The 15,179-nt window shown below is 36.6% G+C and overlaps 1 protein-coding gene across 9 annotated transcripts in view; it reads right to left on the bottom strand.

Annotated features, from left to right (window-relative positions):
* Nucleotides 1-15,179, bottom strand: part of LOC118523070 (protein FRA10AC1) — a 73,551-nt gene that overhangs the window by 8,057 nt on the left and 50,315 nt on the right. For 4 of the 9 annotated variants that reach the window (XM_078077349.1, XM_078077347.1, XM_078077348.1 and 1 more), the window contains 5 exons: nt 14,113-14,226; nt 12,525-12,567; nt 8,552-8,670; nt 3,017-3,055; nt 930-974 (listed from right to left, as the gene is read on the bottom strand). In XM_078077349.1, the coding sequence (XP_077933475.1) occupies nt 930-974; nt 3,017-3,055; nt 8,552-8,670; nt 12,525-12,567; nt 14,113-14,226 (360 nt within the window). The remainder of the gene's footprint in view (nt 1-929; nt 975-3,016; nt 3,056-8,551; nt 8,671-12,524; nt 12,568-14,112; nt 14,227-15,179) is intronic. The other 5 variants (XM_078077352.1, XM_036072496.2, XR_013449671.1 and 2 more) reach the window with 5 other exon arrangements.

Raw genomic sequence — 15,179 nt, 5'->3', positions numbered from 1 at the left:
ATAGCATCCTAGTCCCCTGAGAGCGGCAATGAAGAGAAACCATTCCTATGGTAACTGCTGCAGCCAGCCGGAGGGGAGGGGCACTGCTAAGGAAATCACAATAAGCAGAACAGGCAATACCAACGGGTGCCCTGGCATCAGTGTCAAAGCTACGCAGCAGTTATTAGACAGGAGGGATCGGAATGGACATCACTGATTCTGTGTGGGATCTTGCAGGTCTTTAATGTAGCCCTTATCCAATGATTAAATCTCTTACTGCAACATCTCCCAGGACAAGTGGCTGTCCAATCTATGCTTAAACACCTCACTACTTCCTGAAGCAGCCCATTCCGCCATCCCTTTCTTCAGATAGTTCTAAGTGACAAGTTTTTCCTTAAATTAAGGCAAAAATCTGTCTCTGGGCAATTTTTATCCAGAGACTCTAGTTCTGCCAAATAGTCATCAAAAATAAGTCTCCTACACAAAAGCAGTCTTACAAACATCTAGTTTCCATGTCTACCTCCTTATCCCTTCCCTCCCATCCCTACAAGTTTCTCCAAACTAAACATCTGTATTTCCTTCTACCTTCTTCCTATGACACAAATTTTCAAGTTCTGTCAATGCCTTGGTTATTCCATTCTTGACCTGCTTTAAGTTTTCAATGTTCCTTTCTAAAATGCAAACTGCATATAATTTTCCCTATATGTTTGAATAATGAAAACAGATCTGTCACCTTGGTTTTTCTAGATATTATATGATACCTAAATAACTTGGGCTTACTGAAGAAGTGGCAAGTCTCCAATTATGATAACAAATGGATGGCCCAAACTTTTACAGACTTAACTTTTGATTTGACCAATTCTAGAGAACAAAACACAGAATCTGTTTAATGTCTGTTTTTTTTTTTTTTCTGTAACAATGATAATAGTTACAAGTTATCAAGAACTTACTTTGTGTTGGACACATGCTGTACATACATATTGTCTCATTTGGCTCTGATAATAAAAAAAAGTGAAGTCTCTTTATACCTATCTTATATATAGAATTGAGACACAGATCAAATCATTTAATGTAGATTTATAGAATGTATCTGCCAAAATTGGGGTATAAAGAGTAGACTAACATTTGATTCACTGAACAGTTATTGATGATATCGGTAAAGGGGCACAGACTTTGTGGAATTATAAATCTGTGTTTCATCCACACTCTGCTATTAACCAACTACGAGATCTTTGGCATTTTATGTAAATTCTCTGGGTCTCGGTTCTCCTGTCTGCAAAATGGGATATTATATGCCCATTATTAAGATTAAATGAGGTAATACAAGTAAACCACTTGCCATTTTGGCTGATAGAGTAAATAGTCAACAAATCCAAGTTAAAATTCTTTTCCCCACAGAAATTGGGTTTTTCTTCATAGATTTAGTTTTAATAATCCATACATTAAATGGTGGTAAAAGGGTAACTGAACATTATCCAAGTGGAAATGAAAGATATACACACACACACATACTACTTCAGCCCAGATGGCATGAGACTGATAGACTCCGGCTATGTTCTAGAAACTGTCATTACACTTCACCTAATTTAGGAAAAGGAGCTACAGATCAATTAGGATTCACATGGGAAGAAACAAAGTATCAGTGCTTTAGGACACTTCAAATATGCTGAAAACAAAATTGGTATGAGCAAAATAATTTATAAGGAACATGCTGTATCCCTAAACTAGACGAATGCCTCCAATGACACCTCCCTCTCCATTAAATCTTTAAACAGTAAATATCTTAAAACGTCTCTTTTTCTATTTCTCACAGTGCAAAATTTCTGATTACTGACTACTGAGAAATTCTCCTTAAGAATTATATTAAAATGCTAATAATGTTTCTCTTTGAATGGTGGGATTTGGAGGAATTACTAATTTTTTTCCCCTGAGTTTGCCACAGTAAATATATATTACTTTAAATCAGAACAAAAATTAATGCTTAAGTTTACAAACTTCCAAGCCTAGAAGTCTCATAAAATAAGTCCAGATATTATAAAATGAATTAGAAAGGCTATTGAACTACACTTTATCGTTAGCCCTAACCCTACTGCAAGGTCTTTAAGAAATTTGACATTGTATTACTACTGAGATGCAAGGCTACTGTTTGTTATCTCACAGGTGGATGCCCCTTTTATGAGCCCACAGGAGAGTATGCTCTCAGAACTCTGACCGGAAAAAGATGAATACCCTGCATATGATCATATGGGTACAATTAATCATTCTACCGGTGGTTTCCCTCTTTGGTTTGGTTGCTTAGAAGAACAGTGACAAATGTGTGATCTACCTTTGTAATTATGCGGGACTTTTTAGTAAACATTTGTCTGTGTTAATTTTATCTCAAGCTTTACTTTGCTATTCTATCTTATTTTTCCATTATCATGATTTTACTTTTTAAAATCTTATTTTATTGTATTTATAAGTCATTTGAATGTTTTTTTGGAATGTTGCAGGGGAAAAAATAGTAATAAAATCTGTGGCAAATATCCAATAAAATCAATCTGGTTTGATACAATCTGGTGAAAACCACAGTACTTATTAAAAAAACTAACCAGTAATAACCAGTTGCCAACATTTTATTGTTCGTATACAAACCACACATTTAATTTTATCAATCAAGATCAGCAAATAACAGAGATGACTCAGTATACAATATAAGCAACATTTCTTAAATATTAATCCACTTCCCCAATTCTTTTTCCATTCCAACCTCATCCTTCTACTTTTCTTCCTTCATATTCTATAAAGTGAAATTAAATTGTGTATCCATTGTATTTACTGAAGAAGAAATTTTACACTCTTCTATTTTAAAATAAGAAAGTTTAAAATGTTCAAAATTGGGGAAGAAATCATACACTTTTGGTATTTTTTTCTATGATTTTTTTACATAGTACAAACCAAAAAATAATATATCAGAGCAAGTCACAATTGATGGGAAACCCAAACTGTGAATAACTTGAATCTACATATTTTTATTAAAGAAATACTAGATACTTACTGTTTACAGAATTTTCTGATTTCTTTGAGGATGAATGCCCTGAAAAGAAAACAGCATTGTTTTGTTAAAAATCATTTTGCAATGGTGCAACAGTTATAGCTGTAACTAGAATTCTTCCTAAGAGTCTAGTTTACTTTATAGTCTTACAGAAAAGCACCTCACTGTCTTCTAATCTTTCATGTTCCTCAGACTTATCTCTCTAATTAAAATGTTAGGTTCTCTTAGGCAGAGGTATTTTATGCCTGGAATACATAGCACAACGTGCAGCTTAAAAAATATGAACACCTGTAAAAAAAATCTCATGTTGCTAAAAAAAAAAAACCCTCATAGATTAGTTGCAATTTAACCATATTTTATCTATAGCTGTTCAACATCTGAAAGCAGTTTGTAAATACTCATTTTTCACAATATTTTTTCATATACAGATGAGAATTCTTAGTAACTAAAATTCACACAAAATATTACTTCACAAAACAAAGTTTCAGTTCCACAAGTCATCCAGTCAGAGAAAAAGAAAAAAGTACTAAAAATCTACTAGTGTAATTTTAAAAAATCATCACTCTACAGAGTCTCCTGTAATAAGACCACAAGGGAAATGATTTTGAAGGCTGATAAATCAAAAAAATTATAGATAACAGATGGAGAGTACCAATTCCTCCAACTTCCTTGGACTGGAGATCTCATAAACCAGAGCTGGTGCATACATGGCCCCTTTCAGGCCCAATGAAGAGGGTGTCAGAGCCACAGGGTAAAGACTCCACAAGAAGCCAGGGCCTGGACTGCAGCTTTAGGTCATTGTTTCTTTTTTGTTTCATTTTTAGCTTATTGTTTCTTCACTCCAATTTCCTACTCATCAGAAAGCAAATAAAAATATAGCTAAGCTGGTTACAAATTCTTCTCTGTCATATGAGGAACATAATACCCGTTTCCAAATGTCTATAGGTAAAAAAGAGGCTAGGTTTACTTTGGAGGCCTAAGGACATAACTGGAACCAAAGGGAAGAAATTGTAGATTTGGGCTAAATTAAAGAGACACCTGCTAGCAATTACAACTAACTGAAATGTAAAAGAATATTCAGGATGGTAGTTAAGTTCCTCTTCCCTGGAGGTGCTGAAGCGAAAGCAGAACAAGTACCTGATAAAGAGCAGTACATCTCAACTTTATGGTGCATATGAATCATCCCAGAACTTAAAATGCAATTGTAATTCAGGAGATTGGGGAAGGGTCTGAGATGGTGCATTTCTAACAAGTTCCCAAGTGATGACAATGCCAGACGACCATACTTTGAAAAGCAAAACCACAGAATATCTTTTTGATCATGATCCCAGAACTGATCTCTGATGTTCCTTTCAACGTTGAGAAACTGTTGTTTCACTGATTCACTCACTCACCTAACATTTATTGAACACCTACTATGTGGAGAAAGCACTGTGCTTAGAAACTGGAGATAAAGAATTAAATAAGTCACACAGTCCCTTCCTTAACAGAAAATAAGCAAATTATTCCAAGGGTGATTGATTATGTATCTCTAAATAAGTGCAGGGTGCTACTGGAATGTGTAACAGGGACCTAACCTTGCCTGGAGGAGTGGGCTGAAGGGTGTCAGCAAAGGCCTTCCCAAGGAAGTGAGCTTGGGGATGCAGTGGTAGTGGTGGGAGTGATAAGATCTTCAACTTTTGGCCAAGACACTCTACCTAAGTACCTTGTTCTGCTCAGACCTGCCAAAGCAGACTGGTCCTCAAAGTCAAGCTATTGGTCTTTCTTACATTTTCTCTCTATCCATTCATTCAGCCATCTAGCTATCCAATTATCCATCCATCCACCCACTTACTTTTTGTATGGCTGTAAACTGACACTACAGGAGTAGAGGGATCATACAGGGAGAACAGAGAGAAAGAACAGAAGTTAAGTAAGAGCCTTGGGCAACTCCAGCATCTAAGGGTAAGACCGAGGAGGACCTATAATCAAGAGGCAGAGGAGAGGCCACAAAGATAGGAAGGAAATCAAGAAAGTAGATTGTTTTTAGTTTTGTCAACAGTTCAAATGCAGCTGAGATATTAAGCATTTATTAATTACTATTCAAGTTTGGGACAAATTAAGGTAGTCTGGCTATAAAGTATCACATCAAAATCAAGCTAGTTCCAGATGATCCCAGATACAAAGATATTACAGAGTTCCACATGGTTTTCTTAAGTTTGCTAAAATGTCATTTGCTTTACACCATAGAAGTTGAAAAGAAGAACTTTATCCTGTACTCTCTGCTATCAAAGGTGCTCTAAATAAAGAATAAATGACAAACAGTTATCTCAATTCCACTCTGCTTTAGTTCTCTATCCCTGAAGTTGTCCTGAAACAATCTTCATGCAAAGTCTTTCATTTCCTCATTCTTTATTACTTATACCTTACATGTGCTAGTGGGGTGCTGGGGATACTAATTAGAAGTACTAATTTAAATTCATGGTGAGGGATGGAATCAAGAAAGGATCAGTGACATTTAAACTTAGACCCAGAGGATGAGTTAGGATGGGACCTGGCAGTGAGGGGAGGGGGTTGGAAAGAGAGGAAGCAGCATCTACATAGTCCCTAAATGGAAAGAAGTTTGGCATTTTCTAGATACTGAAAGGCTGTGAGCGTGGAGTGTGAAAGTGAGGTGGAGTGTGGTGAGAAACAAGTGTTGTATGACAGATCATATAGAGCACCTGGGCTTTGTGCGAATTTTGGTAATATCCTAAGAACAACAGGCAATCACCGCTTTATTGAGAATGCCTTAAGGGGAGAGTAGGTAGGTGGGATGACAAGACAGTGGCAGAACTAGAAGGACAATATAGCAGTAGTCTAGATCAGAAAACATGGTGGTTTGAATTAGGGTGGAGAGAATTCAAGAAATACATACTCTGGGGGTAAAATTGACAGGATTTGGTGACAAATTAAACATAAATAATGAGAAATAAGACGTCGAGGATAATTTCCAGATATCTGATTAGGTTTTAGGTTGACAGAGGTGTCATCTACTGAAATATGGAACACTACAGGGAAAACATCTATAAGGAAGATCACATGCATATGTATGTATAATCTGAGGGTTCCAACCCCACACCCAATCCTGAGTATCCAGCTACTTAATTGTCTGCTTTGAAGGTACTAAACAAGATTTTACAAGGTAGGAATTATTCTTTAATTTAGAATATGTAATGATTCACATGGTATCATACTATAAGAATACAATATTATATAATACAATAACGAATACAAAACTCTCAAGTATGATACATTAAACATTTTTAAAACAATTTTTCGGGCACCTGGGTGGCTCAGTCGGTTAAGCTTCTGCCTTCGGTTCAGGTCATGATCCCAGGGTCCTGGGATCAAGTCCCGCATCGGGCTCCCTGCTCAGTGGGGAGGTCTGGTTCTCCCTCTACCCCTCCCTCCTGCTTGTGATCTGTCTCTCACTCTTTCTCAAATAAATAAAATCTTTAAAAAAATAAAAAATAGGGGCGCCTGGGTGGCTCAGTCGGTTAAGCGTCTGCCTTCGGCTCAGGTCATGATCCCAGGGTCCTGGGATCGAGCCCCACATCGGGCTCCCTGCTCCGCGGGAAAAGCCTGCTTCTCCCTCCCCCACTCCCCCTGCTTGTGTTCCCTCTCTCGCTGTGTCTTCCTCTGTCAAATAAATAAATAAAATCTTAAAAAAGAAAGAAAGAAAGAAAGAAATTTAAAAATAAATAAATAAACAAAACAAAAATTTTTCAAACTCAAATGGAATTTTCACATTTATTAATTAACATATATTTTAGAGTTGGGGAATGATTTAGACACAAAAAGGCATTCTGCTTCAAATACCATTTCTCAATAAACAAGAACAGCATTTTCCTCTCACCATCTATCAGTTTCACCAAGTCGAAAACTTGGTGATACTATATGCTTGAATAGGTTTGATTCACTAGAAAAAAGTATATGTAAGAATGAAACCTAGCTAATAATCTTCAGAGCTGGAGCAAGGGAGCCCTCTCCTGTCCAAATACTGTGTTAACATTTGGCTGAATCTAATGTAATCTACCATTAATTACATAATTTAAGTTTGATTCACTCTAAGTTATAGCCAATTTGACTCTATTATGGACTGAAAAAGAAACTAGCAGTAACCTTCATAATAGCTAACTATGCACCAAGCACCATGCAAACTGCTTATATCCTTTATCTCCTTTCAACTTCTGAACAATCCTATGAGCTAGGAAATGTGAGCATAAACATTTTACACATGAAGAAATTACGGCTTAAGAGAGCTTAAGCACTACTGAAGAAGAAGTGACTGATGGATTTGAATTTAACAATTATTTACTAAGTGTATGTGCACAGCACCATGCTAGGTTCTGAGGACAAATGTATATCAAGCTCCATGATTTCAAACTCATAAGCTAGTGAGAAAATCACATAGGCCATGGTAATGAAATCCCAGTGTTATAATTTCCTACTGACTTATAGATTATGTACTGTTTTACAGTGTTCAAAATGCCTTTCACATTCTTATTTGGTTCTCCACAATAAGCTCAAACAGTACAGAAGCCAGATATTCACATCAGCCCTACTTATATGAGGAATATAAAACTGAAGAAGTTCAGGGACTTGCTCAAGGTAATGAGTCTATAAGAGACAAAGTGAGGAAGGAGAAAGTTGTTTGCAATATTATTACTATCTACCCAAAATGAATTAAAACCAACCTTGTTCTTGAAACTCTTATAAGCCACTGTAAATTTATATCTAAATTCCCCAACCAGGGGGTGCCTGGGCGGCTCAGTTGGTTAAGTGTCTAACTTGATTTTGGCTCAGGTCATGATCTCAGGATCCTGAGATCAAGCCCTGCATCATGCTCTGTGCTGGGCTCCGGCTCCGCGCTGGGCATGGAGCCTGCTTAAGATTCTCTCCCTCTCCCTCTGTTCCCCCCCCCCTTCTCTTAAAAAAAAATCTTATAAATTCCCCAACCAGTTTCAGCTACTATGAGATTTATTTATTTTTTATTTGAGAGAGAACGAGCGAGTGGGGGGGGGGGCAGAGGAAGATGGAGAGAGAGAATCTTAAGCAGGCTCCATGCCCTGCACAAGCCTGACTTGGGGTTCAATCTCACGACCCCAAGATCATGACCTGAGCCAAAATCAAAAGTTGGACACTTAACCAACTGAGCCACCCAGGCGCTCCCCCCCTTTCATCTAGTATAAAACAGAAATCTAAAGCATTCACCAATTAAATCCTACATTTGACACATATAGCAGATTACATTTCATGTTAAAAAATGTGAGTAGGGGGGGCGCCTGGGTGGCTCAGTCGTTAAGCGTCTGCCTTCGGCTCAGGTCATGGTCCCAGGGTCCTGGGATCGAGCCCCGCATCGGGCTCCCTGCTCAGTGGGAAGCCTGCTTCTCCCTCTCCCACTCCCCCTGCTTGTGTTCCCTCTCTTGCTATGTCTCTCTCTGTCAAATAAGTAAATAAGATCTTTAAAAAAAAAAAAAAATGTGAGTAGGTTATTATATTTTAATTCCCTTGTACCTTTTTCCTTTTTCTTAGAGGTCTCTTCTGCAGAAGATAATCTGGACTTTTTATGTGTTGACTCTTCATAATCTTTTTTGGTTTTATCCTTTCTTTTTTTTGACTTGACTTCTTTTCTCCTTTATGTTGAACAACATAAAATTAAAGTTAACTTTTTCAACTGACCTTTATGAAAAATAAGGAACCAATAAGCAAAAAAGTCAAATCAGTTAAAGTACCTTATTTTTACAATGTAATTTACATAAGAAAGCCTTAAATGAGTCTGTAAATATTTTAGGTTAGTATATTAATTAAAGACAATTCTGTAAGATAATGAAGCCTAAAATTCTGAGACAAATTATTTTTTGTAAGTTCTATATAAAACCTTAGTAAATATAAATCATAGTTTTACTCATTTCCTTTTTATTTTCTATCATTTAGCCATTTTTTTAAATTACAAAAACAAATGTCATTTCCCTCCATGTAATTCATAGCTACCTATACTTTGAAAAAATACATAAAATAAGAAGAAACACTGTAACAGCTCTAAACCACCACTAAGTAGAAAATTCTTCTGTTAAGAATAAAAGAATACAGTAAAAAGGCATAAAGGAATGAGGATGGACGGGCTCACTGTTAACTCAAATGTCTACTTTAGACCATTTGTCCTTTTACTGCTGTAGCTTTCTCTCTTCTAGGCCAGGTTTACAATGCTGCCAGTACCATGGTTGGCAAGTAATTGATTTTAACTGGTTAAGAAAGGAAATACTAGATAGGAAAAGGTGATAATGCTGAAATTAGGACCAGGAAAGAGAATGAAGAGACAACAAAGAGGTTCAGTTTCAAGAAACTTGCTCATCAGACTTCCCAAATTAAGGTACTTATACCAAATGCTGTAAGATTATTTAAGGTAGTAACCACTTTCTGCCTCTCATAAGAATCATTTCAATTTTGAAATGAAGCTTGAAAGTCAAGGTCAAAAAAACTCTCTGGTACCTTTCAGTATCACTGATGGAGAGGGGAAATAAAGGTTAGGCTATCCAAGTAATCTAAAAAACTCTGCTAGTTTCAAGAATTTAAAAATTATTAATTACTTTTTATTTTTAATAACTAAAATACTTTATACTTTAGCATATTTATAACACAGCTGATTTTTAAAATTAATATACTGACATACATATTTTATAAAGTTGCAGAATCTCACTGTTATCACAATAATGGCAGGTCACAGATTTTTGTCTGAACATCTTCAATGCCAGGGACCCCATTATGTTTAACTTCCGATATGCCAGGCACTATGTCAAGCACTTTCATGCACTTTCATTAATCCCCACGATAACCTTGGCATCCTCATTTTTAGAGGTGATAAAATTGAGTTCTACAGAGTTTAAGTACCTTGCCCAAAGAAGACAACTAGTAAGTGGTGAAGCTGAGAGGAACACACAGGTATCTGGTTTCAAAGCCCATGATCTTATTTATATATACTGCACATTGCAGAACACTGATATTCCTCCCCCACTCAACATGACAGACACATTCTAGCTCACTTGACAGGAGCCTGATTTTAACATCTGAAATGAGAATAAAGGTATATAATTCCATGTAAGAATGACAAACTCCAAATAAAACACTGTTAAAATGAGACATAAGTGATACTCTATGTGGAAAACCCAAAAGACTCCACCCCCAAATTGCTAGAACTCAAACAGAAATTCAGCAACGTGGCAGGATATAAAATCAATGCACAGAAATCAGTTGCATTTCTATACACCAACAAGACAGAAGAAAGAGAAATTAAGGAGTCGATCCTATTTACAATTGCACCCAAAACCATAAGATACCTAGGAATAAACCTAACCAAAGAGGCAAAGGATCTGTACTCAGAAAACTATAGAATACTCATGAAAGAAATTGAGGAAGGCACAAAGAAATGGAAAAACGTCCCATGCTCATGGATTAGAAGAACAAATATTGTGAAAATGTCTATGCTACCTAGAGCAATCTACACATTCAAAGCAATCCCATTAAAATACCATCAACTTTTTTCACAGAACTGGAACAAATAATCCTAAAATTTGTATGGAACCAGAAAAGACCCTGAATAGCCAAAGGAATGTTGAAAAAGAAAACCAAAGCTGGTGGCATCACAATTCTGGACTTCAAGCTCTATTACAAAGCTGTAATCATCAAGACAGTATGGTACTGGCAACAGACACATAGATCAATGGAACAGAACAGAGAACCCAGAAATGGACCCTCAACTCTATCTATGGTCAATTAATCTTTGACAAAGCAGGAAAGAATATCCAATGGAAAAAGGACAGTCTCTTCAACAAATGGTGTTGGGAAAACAGGACAGCCACATGTAGAAGCATGAAACTGGACCATTTCCTTACACCATACACAAAACTAGACACAAAGTGGATGCAAGACCTCAATGTGAGACAGGAATCCATCAAAATCCTTGAGGAGAACACAGGCAGCGATCTCTTCGATCTCAGCCACAGCAACTTCTTGCTACACGTGTTTCCAAAGGCAAGGGAAACAAAGGCAAAATGAACTCTTGGGACTTCATCAAGATAAAAAGCTTTTGCAGAGCAAAGGAAACAGTCAACAAAACCAAAAGACAACTGACAGAATGGGAGAAGATATTTGCAAATGACATATCAGATAAAGGGCTAGTATCCAAAATCTATAAAGAACTTAACAAACTCAAAACCCAAAGAACAAATAATCTAATCAAGAAACAGGCAGAAGACATGAACAGACATTTCTGCAAAGAAGACATCCAAATGGCCAATAGACACATGAAAAAGTGCTCAACATCACCTGGCATCAGGGAAATACAAAAATAAACCACAATGAGATAGCACCTCACACCAGCCAGAATGGCTAAAATTAACAAGTCAGTAAACGACAGATGTTGGTGAGGATGCAGAGAAAGGGGAACCCTCCTACACTGTTGGTGGGAATGCAAGTTGGTACAGCCACTCTGGAAAACAGTATGGAGGTTCCTCAAAAAGTTGAAAGTAGAGCTACCCTTACGACCCAGCAATTGCACTACTGGTATTTACCCCAAGGATACAAATGTAGTGATCCGAAAGGGCACCTGCACCCCAATGTTTATAGCAGCCATGTCCACAATAGCCAAACTATGGAAAGAGCCCAGATGTCCCTCGACAGACGAATGGATAAAGATGTGGTGTGTGTATGTATGTATATATATATATATATATATATACACACACACACACACACACACACACACAATGGAATATTATGCAGCCATCAAAAAATGAAATCTTGCTATTTGCAACAATGTGGATGGAACTAGAGGGTATTATGCTAAGCGAGTAAGTCAATCAGAGAAAGACAATTATCTTATGATCTTACTCATATGTGGAATTTAAGAAACAAGGCAGAGGATCATAGGGGAAGAAAGGAAAAAATGAAACAAGACAAAACCAGCGAGGGAGACAAATCTTAGGAAACAAACTGAGGGTTGCTGGAGAGGAGGGGCCTAGAGGGATGGGGTAACTGGGTGATGACATTGGGGAGGGTATGTGTTGTAATGAGCACTGGGTATTATATAAGACTAATGAATCACAGACCTGTACCCCTGAAACAAATAATATATGTTAATTAACTGAATTTAAATTTAAAAAAAAGAAATGAGACATAAGAATCACTTTATGAAGATCTGCTTTACAATACAGTTTCCAAGAATATTATGGCTTCTGAACATTGACTCCAAACTAAAAATTCTAGCATCTATCTACCACCCTGCACAGGCCGTCACATTTAAAACTGCTTGGCTAGGGGGCGCCTGGGTGGCTCAGTTGTTAAGTGTCTGCCTTCGGCTCAGGTCATGATCCCAGGGTCCTGAGATCGAGCCCCGCATCAGGCTCCCTGCTCAGCAGACATTCAGTGCAGGTAAGTGACTATGTCCAAGACTACTAAACATTAACAACAGCATTTTAAAAGATAATATTACCTGTGATGAAAATTTAATTTAAAGGAACATTCTTGGCATAACCCTAAAAAAAAAAAAGTGACACCACTTAAAGGCTGAATTTGAATTAACTGTACTGCTACTCTACCTTTAATATCATACATTCTTATTATTCCTTATATCCCTTTTTCAGATTATCTGAAAAAAAAATCTGATTCTCTCCACCTCAAAAAATGCATATGCATAATAAAAAGGGTAACAGAATGCTTGAGGAATTAAAAATATTCTACCATTACTTTAGAAAAAGGTGCTGTCAATTTATTCTAAAAGCAAACTCTGTTTCATATACAGCATTAATGTGTGTCTCACATCAAAGATATCTAGTAACAACTGTGGGTATAGTCACTTCCTCTGAAGTGCTTTCAGAGTTTTCAAATAGAAAAGAGCTTTTCAAAAAGTTTCACAGCTGTGGCCTCTTCTTTTGCCTTAATCTCAGTTCACACCAATTGACTTTTCCTCATGAGCACTTCTAGGAGGAACTTCTGCATTGGTGTGCATTAAGGAGCACATGAGGAAATTCTTGACTCCTATAGGGAGTAGGCAGAAAACTCTGAAGCACATTTATTTAGGACCCAGAGAAGGTTGCTAACATGATGGACTGAAGAAGCTGACACAGTAAGACTAGCTTAATTTATGGGGGAAAAAAAAAAAAAAAGAAACAACAGATTCTAAAACATGCATATTTTTTTTTTTTTTTTTTTTAAAGGTTTTATTTATTTGACAGAGAGGGAACACAAGCAGGAGGAGTGGGAGAGGGAGAAGCGGGCTCCCTGCTCGGCAGAGAGCCCGATGCGGGGCTCGATCCCAGGACCCTGGGATCATGACCTGAGCCGAAGGCAGACGCTTAACGACTGAGCCACCCAGGCGCCCCTAAAACATGCATATTAACAGAAGCTGCTGCACTCTGGGGTATAACCTTAATAAGCTTTTAAGACTGATATCAAGAACAATTATGCCATCCTAAAACTTTTTTCTTTATTGACACAAAGAGAGTATATTTATTGTCCACACCACAACAATATGGCTACCAGGTAACATGAGATTTTACGTTGCCTTTTCTGATACTCTGCATCTCATTCTGCATTGGTGACATTCCCACGTTAGCGGGAAGAGGTCTTCACTTTACATATTATAGGTTTACGTTTGGCATTAGAACTGTTTCACCTAAATGTAACTGTAATTCTGAGAATATAAAAATTGTAGGCTAGGGGCACCTGGGTGGCTCAGTCGTTAAGCGTCTGCCTTCGGCTCAGGTCATGATCCCGGGGTCCTGGGATCGAGCCCCGCATCGGGCTCCCTGCTCGGCGGGAAGCCTGCTTCTCCCTCTCCCACTCCCCCTGCTTGTGTTCCCTCTCTCGCTGTGTCTCTCTCTCTCAAATAAATAAAATCTTTAAAAAAAAAAAAAATTGTAGGCTAAAAAGTCATTTTTTGGGAAACTCTCAGAAAAAAGAGCACTTCCAGAAAGATACATTAAATTTTTTAAATTAAATTTTACTCTGTATATTTTTAAATCTAAATTACTAGATAAACTTTGAAGAAATCGATTATATCCCACCTAAAGTCAACTTACTTAATTTAACAAGTGCATTTCTCTTTTCACCATGCTCAATATAACCAAAATTAACTTCCCAACTCTTCAAGTCTTCTTTTTTATCACAACATTTATTTCCACAGAAAAACTGGCCTGCAATAAAGAAAGGAATATTAGCTATGATAGTTGGTGACAATGTTTATCTGTACAATCTGGAGTTACTACTAAAATTTACTCTTAACACACATAAATTCTTAGTTCTAGGTAGTCAGCATTAAAAAATAACTGAGCATAATATCTATAGTATGCCCAACAAATGCATATACAAGTATTAAATCAAAGAGCCGAAGAAAAGGTTATTAAAAAAATCAGTCACAGAATTCTTGCCCAATAGATACACCGTATAGATCAGGGTTTCAGCGACTCCCTGGTTAGGAAATCTTATACTTTGGAAAATGGAAGTACTAAAAATACATACTCAATAATACCCAAAAAGAATAAATATATTTCCATAGTACATGTACTTACACCTGGGTGAATCCTTTTAATATTTAATAATAATTTTTAAATTGATTAAAATTCTTATTTTAAGTATTAACATTATGGTTTCTATTTTAAGTACCAGCATAAAATGGCACTTAAAGCACATTTTAAAATAGTAGCACTCTGAAATGAAGTAAAGTAATTAAACCCAATGCTCTAAACTTTAGAGTTACCTGACACTAAAATCAACACATTATCATGTCCACTGTATATTAAAACATTCTGCAAAAAAGGACTAACACGGATGATCTACGAGAAAAAATAAAAGAAACTATTCAACAACTATTTACTTTCACAGAAGATGAACCTTGTATTCGTACAAAAAAGAATTTTTATCTCAATAATTTGCACCAACAGAAACAAATCTAAACTTTTCATAAAAAAGAAATCATCAAAATGAATTTTGAAAATTATCAGTCCAAACAGCCTATAACTTTTCTAAACTGGCATTTTTTTTACTCATTCCAAATGAATAGTTCATGAAATCTGTGCATGTTCAGTAACAGCTCTATTTTTAAAACAGCAACAAAATTATGATTCTAAATCAGAGCAATAGCTTTCTC

Source organism: Halichoerus grypus, chromosome 7 (assembly GCF_964656455.1).
Source record: "Halichoerus grypus chromosome 7, mHalGry1.hap1.1, whole genome shotgun sequence".
NCBI classification, from domain to species: domain Eukaryota; kingdom Metazoa; phylum Chordata; class Mammalia; order Carnivora; family Phocidae; genus Halichoerus; species Halichoerus grypus.
Note: the sequence above shows the minus strand (reverse complement) of the source record. Positions and strands in the feature narration are given on the sequence as shown.